The sequence below is a fragment of the Cyanistes caeruleus genome, chromosome 7, assembly GCF_971803275.1.
Source record: "Cyanistes caeruleus chromosome 7, bCyaCae1.hap1.1, whole genome shotgun sequence".
Taxonomy (NCBI): Eukaryota; Metazoa; Chordata; class Aves; order Passeriformes; family Paridae; genus Cyanistes; species Cyanistes caeruleus.
In genome coordinates, this window is record NC_141707.1 from 30,921,962 (window position 1) to 30,940,631 (window position 18,670).

Here is an 18,670-nt window from a genome sequence, read left to right on the forward strand (position 1 = left end):
ACTGTGTGGGAGCTTGCTTTAGGAGCATTGCAGAGAGGACAGACCCCCAAATGCTATTCCAGATGCACTATTAGACTTGTTGTATTAGACACAGCACTGGGCTCATGTGGCTGCTGTGGACAGACTTAGACTGGGATCTTTGTGTGCACAACTAATGCACAGATGGGCCAGCTTATGTGCTGAAGTGGAGAGCTGTGTCTCAAGGACACTACTGAGCATTTCTGTCAGAAGGCATCTCTTTAACATCCATCAGTCTGTTCCGAGGCAACAGGTGAAGATGTTCTGAACAAGGTTAACAGTGGCTTATAGTACTGCATTCCTGCACTGCACTCTCTCCTCACTGGGGGCTGTTTTCACAAAAGCCTTTTGCAAATTAAATTGTACTCTTTGCTCCAGCCAATACAAGTTTAGATATTTCCAGAGGTACAGAGTTTCTCTTCCTTCTTCCCTTTTCCTTCAGTGTACTAAAAACTAATTTTCTTAATCTCCAAGACACTAAGAGCAGATGGGTCATCAGTCACAACAGTTTCATGTCTCAAACCAGCTACTAAGATCTGGATGAGCACATGCATACCTTCCCTTTTTTCTGACTGTAATATCTCCCTGTGTGATATTTAGAGCAGTGAGAAAAAAGATTATTTTATTTATTCTTCTAGTTTTTACGAAATCAGGACTCACAGTATTCTTTCTACCTTCATGCTGTGTCATGAAATAAATGTCTCCATTCTAAGCATTTCCTTGCACAGAAGTAGCCAATAGAGCTCTAAATTTTAGCTGGCTGCTAAGGTCAGGAAGGCAGAAATACTTAGATGAAACTCTTTTGCAATTTATTAGTCCTAACCTTTTATTTAAATTTGCCCTGAAAGTGTAGGAGTCTTTGTGTTTACAAAAAGGAAAAAAAAATGGCATCATATATGTTTTTAATGGCTCTCAAGAGTCCTGGCTCTGTAATAGCCTTATTAATGTTTAAAATAAGAAACAACATATTTAAGGTAAGAACACTGTTCACTTTATCTAGTACTTCCCACTTGAAGACCAAGCGAGATCATACCGAGTGTTGTCTTGTCAGGCTTTCAAAGCCAAAACAAAACAAGCAAATTAACTGAAGTTGGCTTTGCCAATCTCTTTAATTACTGCTAGGATAATGAGATCAGGTTTTCTCATTTTGACAGTGTCACCATGAAACAGGAGGGCTTTGTGGAATATTAAGTGATCTTTTAATTATGGAAGAACAGTTCAACCATAACTCTAAAGTCATGCAAGCAAAAGGTATTTTGATCAGTTGTTTGAAGGAGGCTTGTGGAACGGAAATTTCAAATTAAGATGTGTCTGCTATGAAATTAGCACTTGATAAATTGTAATCCACAAAAAAGTTGCAAAAAGTTGTTCCTCTAATTTGTCTGTTTTCTTTACAGAGGTTGTACTTTACCATGCTTGCTCTTCAGCAGGGCCTGGCTTGGGCTGTGAAGGCAGAGCTCATGTGAGCAGCCTGCACTCAGAGCCAAAACTGCTGCTGACAGGAACAGTCAGGATGAAATCACAGCACAGGGCTCAGTTGCTTTGACTAAAAGCCTATGAATTACATTTTGTTTCAGCATCAGAACTGGTAAGAGCAGCCTCTCCTCAATGCTTCACAGAGGATGTGAATGTTCGGAGGTGCTGCTCTGGGGCTGTGTTTCCTCGCCTGTGGAAGCAGGCAGGGACTGAGGGTGTTGTTCCACTGTCAATAGGCTGCAAGTGTGGCAGGCTCTTTCCTACTCAGGGTTTGTCTGTGTGACAGTAGCATCTAGAGGTTTCAGAAGGAATTAAAGCCCACTTTGCTAATGGCTGCATATAATGTACAGTCCTGGAAGAAGAAAGGAAAGGGAATACAAACCCAGGCTGAGATTGTAAGCAAGCACCCTTTTCCTCTATGTGCAGTACTTGATAGATGATACTCTGGCCTCTCACCCATCCCCATTTGACCTTGGAAGAACTGCATGGAGTTTAGAAAAGCTATTTGGAGTAGAAATCGTTGATCTATGAATAGGCTGTGTAAGTGACCAGCCATGTGTGGTAACTTTTCTGAGCGTTACCCGTGCCACAGGAATGAGGTTGGGTTAGGTGGTCCATTACTGACCAAAACCACTGTCACTGCTCATCACTTAAAACCAAAGTAGAGGAAAAATCTTGTAGCATGACAGAGCTGTGACCACTGTGCCTGGATTTGTTTTTATTAATCCAGCCTGTGGATATTCCCGTTCGGAGTCTAACGCAGAGCTCAGTGGGAAGGCTGTGAAGGTGATTCTCTGCTCTGTGAGTTGAACGTGCTGTGTAGCTGCACAGCCCAGGTGATGACCATGCTCTGCTCTCCCTGCACTGAGCTGAGCCCTTACAGAAGCCATTGCATGTTTGGCAGAAGACTTGGCTCTCTCTCAGTGCTAAGGCTAAGCTGCAGCAGCGTCACCATGAAATGGGCTCTTGCTTCATCTCTTCTTCTTCTCCTGCCTCAGTGTGATCTCTTGTGTTTCAGATTGCCTACGCTGCAGTGGACTGTGCCAAAGGACAGAATCACGACCTGTGTAAGCAGGAGGGGGTCGATGGCTACCCCACCTTCAACTATTACAACTATGGGAAATTTGTGGAAAAATATACTGGAGATCGAGGGGTAAGTGAAAGCAAGAGTCATCACCTGGGACAGGGAAGAAGGTCTCCTTTGCCTGTCCTGCCTGGCAAATGAAAACTGCCGAGTGAATTTTTACCATGCTGTCTTACATGGATGAATCATAGTGTACCACACCCCTGTACATCTCTGCATTAGGAACACTCTTGGTCTATTTTTAGGAACATGAGAAGGGGAAAAAGGATTAGATTTGGTAATACTCTCTGTATATTTTATTCTTTAAGCTGAAGTCTGTGAGTGAGTTTGGACTGAGTGAAAGGGAAGGGTTTATTGCATGTGCTGCTGGCAGAAATGCCAGAATATACAGGACTTAACTCCTGTCAGTTCTGGATCGCATGGACACTGCAAATGTGTTACAGGTCTGCCAGGCTGCCAAATGGTGACAGACCATTGGTTTTATAGTCAGGACAAAGCTGTCCTTTGGAGACTAGAGGAAAGTAAATATCTCATTTGCCCTAAATCAGATTCACTCCTGGCACTCAGAATGGGAAGACAAATCATGCCATCTACCCCTGGGCTGAAGTTTCATTCTTTTGTCCTGCTGTGGCCAGCTAATTATATGCTATGAGTGCAAGAACTGGGGGCAGAAATGGCATAATGCCTTCAGTGGTTGTAAAGTGCCTGAAAATAAGGAAGCAATTCAATTATTTGTGGGCCACCTTTGTTGTAACCTCCTAGAGGGAGGTTACTCCTCAGCAGCCATTGATTGCCTGGGGTCTGCAAGAAAACTTGGGGTCTTTGAGCCATGCAGTGATTTTGAAAGAAAGATTGTTGCCTGAAAGTTATTGCTGCCATTAGAACTCAGAAAATTATATAAAAGCATGAATTAAAAAGCAAGGTTTTGAAGTTCTCTGTTAGTCAGGATCTTGGGGAAGTCTTCATGGAGCCTTGCCTTCCATTTTTCTTCAGCATCCTTGGACTCCAGTAATTACCATTTCATGGTGCTGATCTAGCCGTTGTTATGGATACTGTGTTTAGTTCGAATTCTGGATCTTTTCTTAAAAGTAAAGATAGGTGCAGTAGCCAACACTTGAAGTAAGATTTCAGACGCAGTTTTTGCATCTCTAACCCGTTCTTAGAGAAATGATATCTGAAAGGAAGGATCCGTGGTGGCTGATAAAAAAAATTTATATCGAACACAGGAGTGCTCTGAGGCCACAGGAGTTAGGAGATGTTTATCCATATTGTTGAAATTGGACTAACAAATCCCCTTTATGCAGCCAACCCTTTCCTGGGTAAAAATTACCCAACAGGAACATCCCAGTCTGTCTGCTGATGGCAGCTCTGTTCCCCTTCCACCTCTCTGAGGGCCTAGGGTCTTCTGCTTGTGCAGCACTGAATTGGGGTTTGTTACCTCTTATCATGGTTCTGCTGGAGGCAGTGCTTAGCACAGTGCCTGTCCTGGGGGCTGTTGATTGCCAGATGTCTCCAGGTGACAAACGGCTGAAGCTTGCCACTTCATTTATTTTCAGTGGAAGAATAGCAAATAGTTTTAGAAAAGCTTTTGGTTGTTCAGCCTCCTAAAAGCTTTCCAGCCTTGTGATTTGGTTTGGGTTTATTTGGTTTTGTTATTCCACAGTATTGTTTTTCATCTTTAACTTCTGTTAGTTCTTCTCTACCTTTGGTGTTTTCTGTCTTCATCACCAGTTTTGAGTGGTGTGTTCTGTGATTGTTTAAATGCAAAAATGCTCCGATTGGGTGGGAGCAGAGTCACCCAAAAAACATTAGTGTTAGGGTACCAGTACAGGGGTATCCCAACACAGGTGTTCAGACCTCCACCCATCTGAGCCTTCTGAAATGCCTGAGAGTTCTGTTCACAGCTTTTCTTGGAAAAAGAAAGCTTGGCATTCAACAGCCTTAAATCATAAGCTGTTGAAATACAGAGGTTGGCATCTAGACAACTAGGTTTGAAGTTTTTGATAATAATTTTAATAGTAACTTAAAAAAAACGGTAATTTCCATCTTTGGAATGTTTGGAGGAGGAAAATTGTGATCAAAACTATTAGAGGGTGGCAAATGTGTGTATAGTCAACAAAGAAAGCAGCTTTTAAAAGGACACAAATAGCATACAAAGGCAGCTTGAAAATGGTTTTTGAGTGTTTCCAACCAAAAGGAATCAATGGCACTTCTAGTGACAGATTTTACCTTGTCCTCTGAGTTTTAGAGACCTTCTTCTCTGTGTCCCATCTCTTCAGTTTAACCTGTGGGATGTGCATGGCTATTTTCCCCTTGCGGTGGAGCAGCACTGGACCTGAGCATGGCACGATGAGGCAATGCAGAAGCAGTAGTTTCTGTTCTGCTGTGGGGTACAGAAACTAAATAACTGCTCCTTAGTTTATATTCTGCTGGGAAACAGAAGCTCAAAGTGTTCTTGATGCATTGTTTTGCTTTGTTGGTAAAAATATGACCCATATTTTTCTTCCTTCAAAACCAGGAGTCTGGATTCACCGCTTTCATGCGAACCCTGAGAGAAAGAGATCATGAAAGAGTAGGAAAGAAGAAGGATGAATTGTAGTTTCTGCCTCAAAAGAAGCTTTCCGCTGCACTGTGAATGGTTCCAGGTCTTTTGTTGATGCACCTGAGACTTCACGTATTCTCAAGACAGAGACTTTTTTTTTATAAACAGCCATGGCCATTTTGTACAATTTTGAAATAAAGTGAAACCACTTGATTTTTAAAAGGAAAATAAATTAGAATGTTGCCATAATGTTTTAAAGAAAACTTAGCATTTTCTCTCATGTTGGGAGACTATGCCCACTGACACTCCTATGCAATATTTTTGTAGTCTGTAATGTGTCTGTAGGTGATGTTGTTTGTTAGGGTGAAATTTTTGTTCCAGTATTGCAGTACATGTGAAAAACAAAGGGGAGGGGACACGGTTTGGTTTGGGTTTCTTTTGTTATGTTTTGTTTAAATCAGTGCAGGAAAATGGGATTTATAAGACACAGATTTATTCAAATGAAGTTTTACATTCTTGTGAAATAGTTACATGTTCTTGACTGAGATTTGGGGGGAATAATTTTAAGGTGCTCAGGGATAAATAAGGTATCTGAGTTAATGAAGACATTAACATTGACCAGTCCAGATCTGTTAATTTCATTTAAACCTTTCTGGTCTTTAAATCAGAACTGTTTACATACCTTTATAAAATGTATTGAATGAATTAAGCCAGACATTAAAAATCAGCAGAGCATGAGTGAAATCAGATGAAACCCTCCTTTGGCATCAATACTGTCAATGTATCTGTAAGTTATGGCAGGAATGACTGTCTTATAGGGGTACATGGTTACTCTTATAGGGTACACAGTTTCCCTTCAAGTTACAATTGGGTCATATTAAATATGTGTTGTAAAGTGTTATGTTCAACTGTTCTGAGAAATGCATAATACTTCTGGTAATGCAGTAATTGTGTGTATTACCTGTTTACATTCCAAAAGTTTATCTGCATTTGTAGAAGGGATTTTTCCTTTTTGCTCCATAAGGAGTTGCACAAACAATCTCTCTCTGACAGTCATCCCTATAAAACCTGTATCAGCAGCAGTTGAAATGTGTTACACTTTTGATGCTTAAAACAACAAAAAAAGTTGATCTGGAAGTACTTCTGTCTTCACAGGAGGGGAGAGGGAGGGGCAGGAAGTTGTGATTCACTTTGAACTAAAAATAAATTTTAAAAAGGACAAGTATTTTTATCATTAATGAGCCTTGTTCAGCTTCTTCCCCCCTGGGTGAATGACCACAGCTGGTGGTGACTTGGGAAGAGCTGGCGCACGCAGGATGAGTTCCCACCGCTCATGGCTGGCACATCCCAGCCTTGGGAGTGCTGGGCAGCATTGCAGGTATGTGGTGGTGTGAGGCTCAAATTCCCTCTGCCCTGGCACTCCAGGGGCCCAAAACAGCTTCTCACAGTAGAGAGCTGTGACCTGGGTCTGCAACATTCCTCTTGCTCCTCCGTCTGCCCATCTCGTTTTCTTCTAGTTTGGATATGTGCAGGTTGTGCTGAGGGGCTGCTCAGGAGGTGAATGGCATCTTACCTCCTTTCTGGGTTTTCTTCCTTCTCTCTCTTGCCTAATTAATGGCACTGTATGTTTGGCAGTGTTAAGCTGCTGAAGCCATTAGTGAGTTTTGTGGAATACCAGTAGCCTGATTGGCCTTGTATGGTAGCCAGCTTGTTAACCAGGACATCAGTTGGAATGGCCATGGAGCTGTGCCAAGTATCCTCTCTTATTAGGCACCTGATGAGCCTCTTCACCCAAAAAAATCAGCTGCCTGATAATACATAATATCATAGAGTAAAAGTGGCTTAATTTATGAAGACTCTTCCTCTTTTTTTCTCTTTCGTTTAGCACAGTTACTTACATTGTGTATAGCACTTTTGCAGAAGATCATGGTAATTCTTTATTTCAAGCTATCCTCACGTAAGTAGCAGGCACTCCACCCTGCTTACAGGAAACAATACATATTGATGCCATTTGATCTCAAACAGGAATTCTGCTTTTAGCAAACTATCAAATATGATCAGTCCAGAACTTGCTGCATCTCTTTTGATCTCAGAGTCAAAGCAACTGGCACTAATGAAATACAGCCTCCAGAAAATGTTGAGCATTTCTGTGCATAGGCTGTGCCTATGTTTGTGCTAATTGGTGAGAAATGTAGACTTCTTCAAAAATAAGAAAGAAAAAATGATAGCTTGCCAATGATGACTTCACTAGTCAGGATCATTCTGAATTATAGGCTTTAGTAAATGTTTAGGATAAGACAATTGCACACTGTGCTTCAGACCAGTAATTCCTTACAGTTGGTTACACCATAATAAAATTAGGAATTCTCATTTTTCCCTTCAGACTTTTGTCAGTTACTTCTTGGACTTGGGCATTCATTTTTTTCTTGGCTAAATTAAAAATGTGTTGTGCATGTGTTAATGCACAAATACAAAATATTTGAGAATAATTTACCTTCTGTTACAGGGTCATGACTCATCTGGTTTATGGTCTGAATGGTTTTTGAAAAATGCAGTTCTGAACACCATAAATGATTACATCAAATGGCTGACAAAAGCCTTAGTTACTGTGAACTAGAGTGTACCAGGAGCTCGGAGCTCTGCTTTCAAGCCTTTTTAATTAGTAGGCCAGGTCTGGATATCAGTCACACTGTTTTAGTTCTGTTGCCTCCAGTAAAGCAAAAGCTGCTGTTTATATTTGCTAGTGAAGTCACTTTATGTTTATATTCACATCAGTCACCTTGAAATTGAAGTATGTTGTTATTTTCTACAAACTGTGAATGGAAAATATATGTAAGAGCTCTTATTTTCTGTATTTAAATGGTTGGTCATTTCACACATCCAGACTTCCCAGCCTGTCACAGTAGATATGTAGCCCAGGCGTTCATAATCACACAGGAATTTCTGCTGTGGTTAAAAGTGAGTAATCTGGGCTTTCAAGTCATGAATCATTTATCAGCAAGAAACTTAATTGCTGATAACAAATGGTTTGCAGTGAATCAGAGATTCTGCTTTTGCAATTACAGGTTTGGTCTTTCAGTCTTTTTAAGGTGTGATTCAAAGGTCTTGGACATCCACTACATAGTTAACCCTAAGAAGATTAAATCTTGTCGAGGAAGAGTAAAATGTGTACACAGCAGAGAGGCTGAGCAAGGATTGTGCATCACTTTGTTCCCCAGTGTTGGCTTAAACAAGATATAAATAGCCCACAGGGCTGTGTTAGTCCTGCTAACCAAGACCAAGAGATGAAGGGCAGCAGGGCCAAGAATTTTGTGCATACTGGAAGCTGGAGAGGAAATGGTTTTCCCAATAATGAAAGAGCCTGAGATGTTGGATTTGTTTCATCAGCCAAAAGGAGGGAAAAGTTCCCGGAAGAGTGAATGCTCTGGGATATGGCAAACACAAGTTGGGAGTCCCAAGATGAGCATAAGCTTCTATCCCAGCCCCTGCGACCCCAGAGAATGATTTGGTTCTGTTGTAATCCATCTATCTCTGACCCAGTAACTATGTCCTTACTTGTTCAAACCAGAGCAACTCCTTCTAGAGACTGGAAGAGACTTGCTTTCCAATCTGAGCCAAGAAAAGCAGCCTAACAAATCTCCATTTCCTCTTTCCTCCCTCTGTAAAATTGCATTTTGGATCTGACAGTCATGTTGACCCTTAAGCCCCTCCTAAATAGTTGCAGTTAGGTGAAAAAGCCTTGGGAATTTTTCTAAACTCCCACTCAGACCGAATTAAGTGCCCAAATCTTGCTAACTTAAAATCCTTTTGATAGGCATCTGCAAAGATAGATTGATATTACTGGTGAAAAAAGATTAGAGGTAAGGCCTATGCTGTTGCAGCATTTAATTTGGGAGTGAAAAAGCAGATAAAACTCCCATCGTGAGTAAGCTCTAAGAGAATGCTTCAGAGAGTCTTGTTTCAGATGGAATGGCTTTATGGGTGATTTTGATTTTAGAGGCGAACTGCTTTTCAAAAGAAAAGTCAAGACCTGGCGACATAGCCTACAGATGTTTAGTCTGTTTGCCTTTTAAAAAATTAAAATCAGAATCACTTTCCATATTCTTGATAGTGCTATATTACAAGAAAGAAATGTTGGCTACATGGATTTCCTAGAATAACACTGAACCCCTGCCAACTGTGTTTTACAAACTATGAAACAAGCTATTTGCTCTAAACAACACTCAGGGGAGTGGGGACTGCTGCCCATGTGCACCTCGTTTTAATTTAATAGCTTACTTTAGTGTGATTGGGCCTGTAATGGAACACTGGGATTGCAGGAGTAAACTCTGAAAACTGAGAGGTGGGGGGAAAATCAGCTTTTATCAGCAGGTGTTGAGCACTGTAGCCAAACGCTGGCATTTCCTTTGCCTTTGGCAGCCCAGCATCCCTGAGTGTTCCATGGCTCTGCGGGATCCACAGGAGTGCAGCCCTTTGGCTAATCCGGTTGTGCACATTACTGCTCTGTGCTGGAACTGATTGGAAACCAGAATTTTTCCCATTAGTTTCTTTGACTGGTCATAAGAAAATACTATGTTTTCTCTGCACATCCTGCTTTTATTTACAGAGCAAGGAAGGAGGATACCTGGGTGTCTACAAAGGAAATGAAGCCAAATATTTTTTCTGCTGGCAGTCAGGATTCCTGGGGACTGACCATTGCTGCTGAACTACTCCCTGCAAAGCACTGTCGACTGGCGTGGCTTTTGCAAGGTTTTGGAAGGTACTGTGTGGTGGAATATTGCAAAAGATCTCAGTATCCAAGGCAGCAATTTCCAGCCTCTGGTTTCCGAGGAGTTAAGCTGAAGTGTAAACTCTGTCCATCAGCCCAGTGTAGTTGGTTTTGAGATAGAAAAAAAGATGGTCTGTTAGCCCAAAATTTAGGAAATCACAGTTCTCATGCAGGCCCATGGGATGTCTGGGTGTTTCCACACAGTTGCCCTGGTCCTTGGTTTGTAAGATTCCTGCCCCTGGCAGTCATGTCCTCCTACCCAGAGCCGTAGGCACTGCTGCAGGGAGACAGCTCTCCTGAAGGAACAGTTATTCTGTGTTTGCTTAGAAAGCATAATAGGGCTAATTATTCTCATTAGCTTTGAGCCACTAATAAATTATCTTTCCTATTGCTCTTCCATCACTCTGTAATGAGAACCATTTAGCCAGATTTTGCAGATACTGCTTGCTCCCTCTCTACAGCATGATTCCCTGCAAGCATTCATCATAGGAAAAGAGCTACGTGAACAAAATCTTTTCAAATTAGTCTCTGGTGCCCCAGTTAAGTGGGTGTCTACATCGCAGGCATGCAGAAGAGCCTTCTTCATTAATATGTGCAATTCTGCGCGAGCTGATTAGCTCTTGCAGCTCATTTGATAGCAAATGTGTAAATCCGTCACACTCTAAATGCCAAATATGTGCACAGCTAAATTATGGAGAAGTAAGAAACTGCAAGAGTTGGGAGTCTTTATTTGGAAAAAGAGGTCCTTATCCCATGCATTAAATTGGAGCTCTGGGTTCATCTAGAGCATTCGTCACTCCTCTGCTTTGTCATTTTACTGCTGGCAAAATGAATAATTCTTCATGTCGTGTTGCTGGTTCTTTCAGGATGTGTGGGTGTTTAATTTGGTGCCCAATATTTGTAACAGACACCTGGTATCCAGCCTGAGTTCCTGTAAGACAACAGTCATAGCACAATGCCATCTTCCTTGTGCAGGACAGGAAACCAATCAGTTACAACTGTGTATTATTAATAATGCACTTGCCATCACTTTTTTTTTTTTTTTTTTTTTTCTTTTTTTAATTGTAAAAATCTCATGAAGAAAAGGAGGGGAATGAAGTTAGTTTTTTTTTACTGTCCATATTTTTTAGCCAGGGCAATGCTGCACAGTGTAATTAATGTCATGCGCATCTGCCAGCACAAGAGAAGCACTGAAGAGTGTCACCTGTCAGCAGGGAGGGGTTGGTCTGCTGCTGCAATACAAGTGCCCTCGGCCAGTTAATTCTGGGACCAAAGAAGGAAACTGGCCTTAAGAGCTCCTAATTTATGCATGTTTTTCCTCCTCTCCATGCCAATTAGCTACAGAGCCAGCCCAGCCTCAGGGCCTGGACACACCAGCTCAGGGCAGCCAAGCACCCTCTGTTTTATTTTCTCTCAGCAAGTAGAGAAATTGCAGTGTGAACCCAGCCTGACCTCCAACATATTTTGGCATTACCTTCTGGGCATACAGGCTGGGGGAAAAGCTTCCCGCTTCCCACTTCCCAAAAGTTCTGGCGTGGGAAGCTGTCTTTCTCCAAGCTGAGCAAACTCTTCAGAGAACATTTCCTAGGAAAATGTGCAGTACAGTAATGGATCTCTGATCCTGGAGCCTCCAGGTTGATGGTGAGGGGATGCTTATTACTGTACCCCACCCCACAAGCATTGAACAGCATGAGCACATCCAGTATTTCCTACTGCATCCCCAAATGCACTGAGACCTCTCCAAGGGTGTAGGCTTTGCTTACCAAGACAGCTCTGGGTTGGTCTCACCTGCAGTGGGTGCACAGTCCTCCCCAGGGGCAATATGGGTGAGAGGCTCTTTCTTTTCCCTTTACACAGAAAGACAAACATCCTTTAAGGCAGTTCTTCCCTGATCCAGTGGGAGGTGAATGGGGCCACAGGAGAGGTGCTGCAGAAGTGCAGAGATGCTGCACAGTGCTGCCTGGTTCCACGCAATTCCCTTCAGACTCTGGGGTCCATCGTGCCTTCCACCTGCAGTACACCACAGAAGTATTGTCACTGCTAACCTTAAACTTAACTCTCTGCCAAAGCTTTTCTTAGGCAAAAGAGCACCAGAAGAGGAGCAGCTGCAGAAATCAAAGAAACAGAACTCACCATGGAATAAAGTCATGTCTCTCTGGCAAGGTACTGTAGTATGAGGTGCATTAGGTATATTTTGGATGGATGTATAATCTTAATTGTTGTGTATTGTTTGTGTTGTAATCCCAAGATCCAGGTCCTCATTATTCTAGATGCTGTACAAATATATAAGAGTCTGTCATGCATGGAAAGGCTTTTATTATGTAAATAGTCAGGTTGGGAAAAAAAGAAGTAGTGTTATCTCTGTTTTACAGATGAGGCAGTGAGACCAAAAAAACCCAACAAAGCATTTTGCCCAAGGACACACAAAGTCTGTGGGTCAGCAGTGGACTTGAAATTCAAGTCTTGATTTCATTTCTTACTAACTCTTCTTTCAATTTGTGTACTGCCCACAACATAATTAAAATTAAGCACAAAGCAGACAAGACTCTGTGCAATTTATCTCTATCTGAAACAATCATGTAGCACCTCTCAGCCAAATCTTCCCCAACTCTTCTCTGATTGTTCAAAACCTGTATTTCTGCCATGCCCAATGCCCATGATCACAAGTCACTGTACATGTTGTCCTCTGATTTTCTGCAACATGTATCAGTTAACTATAAAGCTGTTCTGGAAAAGACCCTGTGGCATGTGGGGCTGTGTCTCAGTTGGACCAGCCTGCCAAATTTGTATTCCAATCCTTTAAAAAAGTGGTACTAACACTATTTAGAATAAAAAATGATGCATATACATTTCTGCTGGGAATATAGAGTCAACCAATCTATAACTGCTGCTCAACACTATCTGCTAGTCAAAATTGTATATTGATGTAAATAACTAATCTATACTAAAGACAAATAAAACATGGATTTTCACTGATAAAACACAATATATTTTGTTTTGTGTACAGCAATATTTTATGTCAGGCTTTTAGAAAGAATGTGGGAGGAGAGAGTTGTAAAAGTAATGACAGTCACTGGAAAGCAGAATAAAATGGAACGAGTATTTACTAGGCTAGATAATATCAAACTAATTTGATAGGTTTCTTTGACAGAGTAATTAATTAGCTAGACAAAGAAGGGAAATCGGGCTGTATGGACGTGAATAAAATAGCCGATGAGGAGCCGTGTATAAATTTATATCTCCTGCATGGAGAACCCTGAGATTTATAGGGGAACTGCCAGGCATACATGGTATTGGAAGATGAGAAGCTGAACTGTACTGAAAGGGACTTACTCAGAGCCCCTAAACTGTAAGTCTTACGACTGATTGTTATTATTTTCATCAGTGACCTGTTTAGAAAACAGAGCTGTCTGATCATAAAAATACATTGAAGTCACCAAGTTAGGAGGCATCATCAGTGTAGAGAAAGTTCAGAATATCGCACAGAAAGAGCTGAACATCCTTGAACAGCGAGGCCACAGAAGTAGTAAGGGAGGTAGCAGCAGACAAAATTCTGCAGGAAACCTCCAATAATGCTGAAAGATTTCATGTTTCAGTGCAGCATGGACATGGAAAAGGCAACTGAAACTCTAAAATGCAGTAGGAGACACATTTGCAGCACAGCAAGGGAAGTATGAACATCCTTGACTAAGACCCTAATTAGATTTTGTGTGGAATAAAATGCATTATTCTGATTGTGTTAAAGAAAGCTGGGTTCTTAATGAAATGGGTACAGCAAAGGGCTGTAAAGAGGAGACTGGAGAGCCTTCCATGGAATGACAGCCTGTATAAAGGGCTTGTTTAGCCCAGCAGCTGAAGAGTGAGATGTGTTTGATTACTTTCTGTAAACACATCAGGTAGGGGGAATATTAAGAGTAGGCCATCTGTGTGTATGAGCAAGTGGGTATAAATTGCCCATGAATAATTAAGACTATCAATTAACTGTTCTATATCTACCTGCATAGTGAGGGTATAAAAATTATAGGAATGAAGCCATACCTAATTTTTTGGGAAGCTCCCAAAATGTATTAAACGGACCATGTGATCCAGTTGCCTGCAGTACCTGGGGACTGGATTTGATAATCCAGAAAGTCCTGCCCATCCTGCATCTTAGTGGGTTTCTATTACAGTGAGCCACCACCTCCATTTTATAGTTGTATTACAGTACCTATAATCCTTTCAATCCTAAAATACCTTTCTATCCTTCTGAATTAAATTTCAAATAGAACAACCTAACTGTGAAGTACAAAGCCATATGTGTTTTCTTTCTTACTCAATAAATTTGTTGTGGTGATTATCATAAACAAAGAAAAATTTCATTAGGGACTATGAGTTCTTTTAATATAAATTATAGTGTTCATGGCACAACTGTACTGACAAATAATGATTTTTTTATTTATTTGAATTGTTCAAATGGCTCCTAATGAAATTTTTGGCCTCATGAAGTGATCAGCTTGGAATGACTTTCCCTTCTATGAAAATATTTAAATACAAACAAAGTCTGCCAATGTGTTCAATTACAGTCATGCAGGGAACTGAAGGGATTATGTGTACTAGGAGTATATTCATGTGGCTTTTCAGATCAGCTGCTTCTACCAAAAAGGGAATAAAGTAAGCAGAGAAGCCCCAAAGAGAGACCATCACTGTTGGAATGGCTTGGGACATGATCATTAGAAAAGCTCACTGTTATTTCCATAAGCCCATAATGCTTATGGCCCTGTAAATAAAAATACATTAACAACACATTGCTTTTCAAACTAATTGAGATGCAATGTGAAGATTACTTTCCAGAAACAGGATGTTTTTTATGCAGGAGATCATACTGGGCCCTGCTGCAACAAGAGCCATTGGGATATCGCTGTATTTTGTTCTAACAGCTGCATTTATTACCAGTGAGAGACTTTCTGTGACATTATGAGGTTGATTCAGTCTTGCAAAGCCCTTGAGGGTTAAATACTAGTGTTCCAGGAAAGAAACTTGTGGGCCCAGCGCAGGACCTTAAGACTGAATCAGCAGAGGAGGTTTTTAAAAGAGAAGCAAGGAAATAAACTGCATATTCTGCTGATGATTTTTATGACCTTGCTCACACTTCTGCTGATGCTGTGTTAGCAAGAACAGTTCATTCCAGTAAGTTTAATCCTTGCTCTTGTGATTATAGACACAAGTTTCTCTAAAACCTCTAAAATCAAATGCAATTTTTTAGAGTGCGAAATTGTTAGAAAGTCACAGGCTTTTAGACAGTGCCATGATTTCAGGAGCCTGAATAATACCTGCAGCTTCAAGCACCAAACTTTAAGAAAGATTTAAGAAAGAAAAAGTGGTACAGAGAAAGGAGCAATAGAATGAGAAATGTGCAGTAAACAGAAGCTGGGCTATTTTTTTGCCTTTTGGGTTTGAAAAAAAAAGAAAAAAAAAAGAGATGAAGACTTTGGGCTTAATTAGTCTAAATCAGAGACGGTTTTTATTTTCCCCATAAAAACAGTTACCAAGTGGATCAGTAATCTGATGTATTCCACAGTTTAATTTGCTGCAAAAAATCTGAAGCTGAATTTTCCTTTCAATACTTTTTTGTTGCTCCTGTGACTCCATCACTGATGAGCACAACTACTGCCAGCTCCTCAAGCTTGGGAAAACCTGATTTTAAAATCATGTTAAAATCCAGTGGACAGAGCCTAAGGGTTTGTCTTCCCTACCTTTAGTCATCCAAAGCCGAGGCGTATAAATGCAGCTGGACACGTCTGCTCCCTGAAGTGACAGAGGAGAAATAGCAACAAAGAGCTTCTTCACAGAGGGCAATTTCCAGCTCACTGAACTTCGGTGAGGTAAATCCTGTCCTAACTCATCTCTGAGCATTTGCTGTTGGGCTTTGCTTTCAGCTGGCTGATGACACATTCAGCAAGTGCATGGCTTCTCTGTTTTGCTCATGCAGCAGCACCTCTCTGGCATTTCTGAGCGGTCTGGCACCGTGGGCACTCCTCTGTCACCTGTCCTTCCCATCTCTTCAACCTCTGACACTGTCCACACCTCTTTGTCTCCTCATCTCTCCTCCTCATTCTGAAACACCTCATTCCTGCACTTTGGCATCCCTTTGCACTGTCTGGATTTTCCTCCTATGGATCTGTTTTATCTCTGGCTGCAGCTTTCACTAACGCATTCACTGCACGCTGCCCCTCTGACAATGTTTTACTGCTTCCGTGTCTTACGGGAGTCCGTGGGACAAGAAAAAGACGCAATGTCAAGTGTTAAGTGGCTTGTTAGCCATGCAAATTCTTGAATAACAGATACGATTTAAGTTCACCAGGAGAGCTGGGAGGGTTGGAGCTGCAATCACACTTCTGACTCTGCCACTATCTCCCTCAGTGACCTTGTGTGATTTATTTAACCTCTTGGGCCCAGGTTCACCTGAAAATAAAGAATAATATGATTTTTTTTCCCTTAGGAATCTTAACTAATATATTTGTATACAATACTTGAAATCCTGTTTATGTAAATGAAAAATGCTTATCTTTTTTCTTTAAAACATTTACAAAAGGTTAAGAGAATTTTAGGGTCAAAAGATAAACATTTTGGAAGAACTAGAAAAATGGAAATTACACATGTAAGCACTTATCACAAACCTTTAGACAGCCTCTAATTAAATAATCACTAGTTCTCTGCATTACAGTAGATGCTATCATAAGCTGTTAAACTGTGTAGCAGCTTGTAATACTGTGCACTCTGTTTATACAGGATAAGGACTCTCTGGAAATTATTCAGATTAATGTATCATCTTCTGTGTGTTTTACTTGTGCATAGTCAGTCAGGGTTGAGATGTTCCCATGCTTTGCTCTGCAAAAGCCTGACTGGGAACAGTTTTTTCCTGACAGGCCAAGCTAATGACTTGCAGATGCCAAGCTGTGTATTCAAACACACAGATCTTCCATCCCTTGTGAGGCTTTAGCCAGACCTGTTGATGGTGCACAACCTTGGCAGTTCCTGCCAACAGCCAGATTTCGCTGAGAGGAGGATGCTCAGGAAAGGTTCTCCGGGACATCAGTTTTTCTTGAGCTTTTATGTTCAGAGAAAAACTACCTCACCAAACAGGTGACCTCTCCTGCTATGGCCGCTCTGGCCACTGCTTCTTCCTTCCTCTGCCACATCTCCATGCCAACCCCACCTTCTGACCCCCCCTCTTCCTGTCTCGAGTCTGCTCTAAAAACAGTTTTTCCCTTTTTGCCAGTTCTCCCTCTTCCTCAGCCCCAGAGCCACAGTTAATCCTGTACCCCTTGCTGTGGCACTGCTCGACTCAGAGAGCTCCAGCGCTTGGCTTGGCTGAGCTTTGCTTGAAGCACAAAGAAGAAAGCCTGGAGGCTGAAAGGGTGGAATTAATCTCCAGCAACAGCAATTTACTCTTCGTTCTAAGATCCAAGAGATCCTTTTTCCTCATGTGAATCACCGGAATAGGGAGTGAGGTGATGCCCCTCTGATATCCAGGGTTGGCATAGGTATCCACTTAAAATTGCTTGGAGAAGGCAGAGTTGAGGCTGGAGGGCACTGATTTTATCCAGCATCATCTTCCTGATCCCCTTGCTCCTGAGTAGAGCTCAGCAGAGTCCAGAATGTGAGGTGTGTTACCTCTATCCCAATGCTACTGTGCTACAGGCACTTGGATAGTGAAGTAGTAACAGATGAAAGGAGAAATTAAAAGGCATTAGTGAGAAAATAAGCTGCTTTCATTTGAGATTTGAGCCAACAGACTAAAACTGTGTGATCTGGTACGAAAACAGTGAAGTTTAAGGGTGGTACAGGGAGAAAATTGTCCTTGTATTGGTAAAGAAAGTAGTTTTAAAATAGGAACCTCACTGTAGGGTTACTAATGTGGTTTGCAAACTTTCACTTTTGTTTTGTCATTATTGAAACATGCCCATTTGATTTGTTGGGGAATGAGTGAGTTTAGACTAGCATCTGGTCTCATCTCAGTGCACCTTTGCTGGTGGCTATTCTGTCCTCATCACACACGGGCCAGCAGCCACGTTTGCTGCCCCAGCAGAGGACCCCAAACACACCTGGTTATTCACACAGTGCCAGGCATATGCCAAGGGCTGTGTGATCCATGAAACCTGGTGGACACCAGCCAGCAGCTGTCAAAGTAATTACATGAACAACCCAAAGAGCACAGCTCCTAAAGCTCAGAGTGAATTATCCTGGAGGAGGCTCGGGGGTGACCTTATCGCTCCCTGCAACTCCCTGGGAGGAAGCTGGAACCAGGTGGGGGTCGGGCTCTTCTCCCAGGGCTCAGGACAAGAGGACAGTTGTAAGATGCACCAGGGGGGATTCAGACTGGTCATTAGGAAGCACTTCTTCAGAGAATGGGTGATTGGACACTTGACTGGGCTGCCCAGGGATGCGGTGGAGTCACCATCCTTGGAGGTGTTTGAGTAGACTGGATGCGGCACTCGGTGCCTTGGTCTGGTTGACATGGTAGTGTTGGGTCATAGGTTGGTCCCGACGATCCCGAAAATATTTTCCAACCTAATTCTATGATAAATCCAGCCTCAGAAAAGGTGAGACAGCGCTGGTGGTGGCTTCCCTGCTCCCGCCCGGGCGGTGTGAAACAGCCTGGCCCTGGAGTCTGACCGTCGCATCCCAGCCACGCAAGGGCGCCGTCCCCTTCGCACGCAGCGGCCCCGGGCCCCCCGCAGGCTCCAGCGCGGCTGCTCCAGCCCCGCGGGCCGACGCCGGGGCCCGCCGGGATCTCCCGGGG

At 42.2% G+C, this 18,670-nt stretch overlaps 1 protein-coding gene and 1 long non-coding RNA gene across 3 annotated transcripts in view; one reads left to right on the top strand and one right to left on the bottom strand.

The window, feature by feature from the left end:
• The window catches only part of PDIA5 (protein disulfide isomerase family A member 5), a 97,534-nt gene extending 91,192 nt beyond the window's left edge, over positions 1 to 6,342 (top strand). Inside the window, exons 16-17 of the mRNA XM_086898540.1 lie at positions 2,513 to 2,647; positions 5,097 to 6,342. Coding sequence (XP_086754666.1) covers positions 2,513 to 2,647; positions 5,097 to 5,177 — 216 coding nt within the window. The 3' untranslated portion in view covers positions 5,178 to 6,342. The remainder of the gene's footprint in view (positions 1 to 2,512; positions 2,648 to 5,096) is intronic.
• A 9,019-nt stretch (positions 6,343 to 15,361) lies between these two features.
• Positions 15,362 to 18,666, bottom strand: LOC111932246 (uncharacterized). 2 transcript variants are annotated; one of them, XR_015289519.1, is made up of 2 exons: positions 16,874 to 18,666; positions 15,362 to 16,329 (listed from the first exon to the last, which is right to left on the bottom strand). It is a non-coding gene; the product is annotated as an uncharacterized LOC111932246 (long non-coding RNA). The 2 variants fall into 2 exon arrangements; XR_015289520.1 differs by having other exon boundaries at positions 16,545 to 18,435.
• Positions 18,667 to 18,670: the final 4 nt, after the last annotated feature.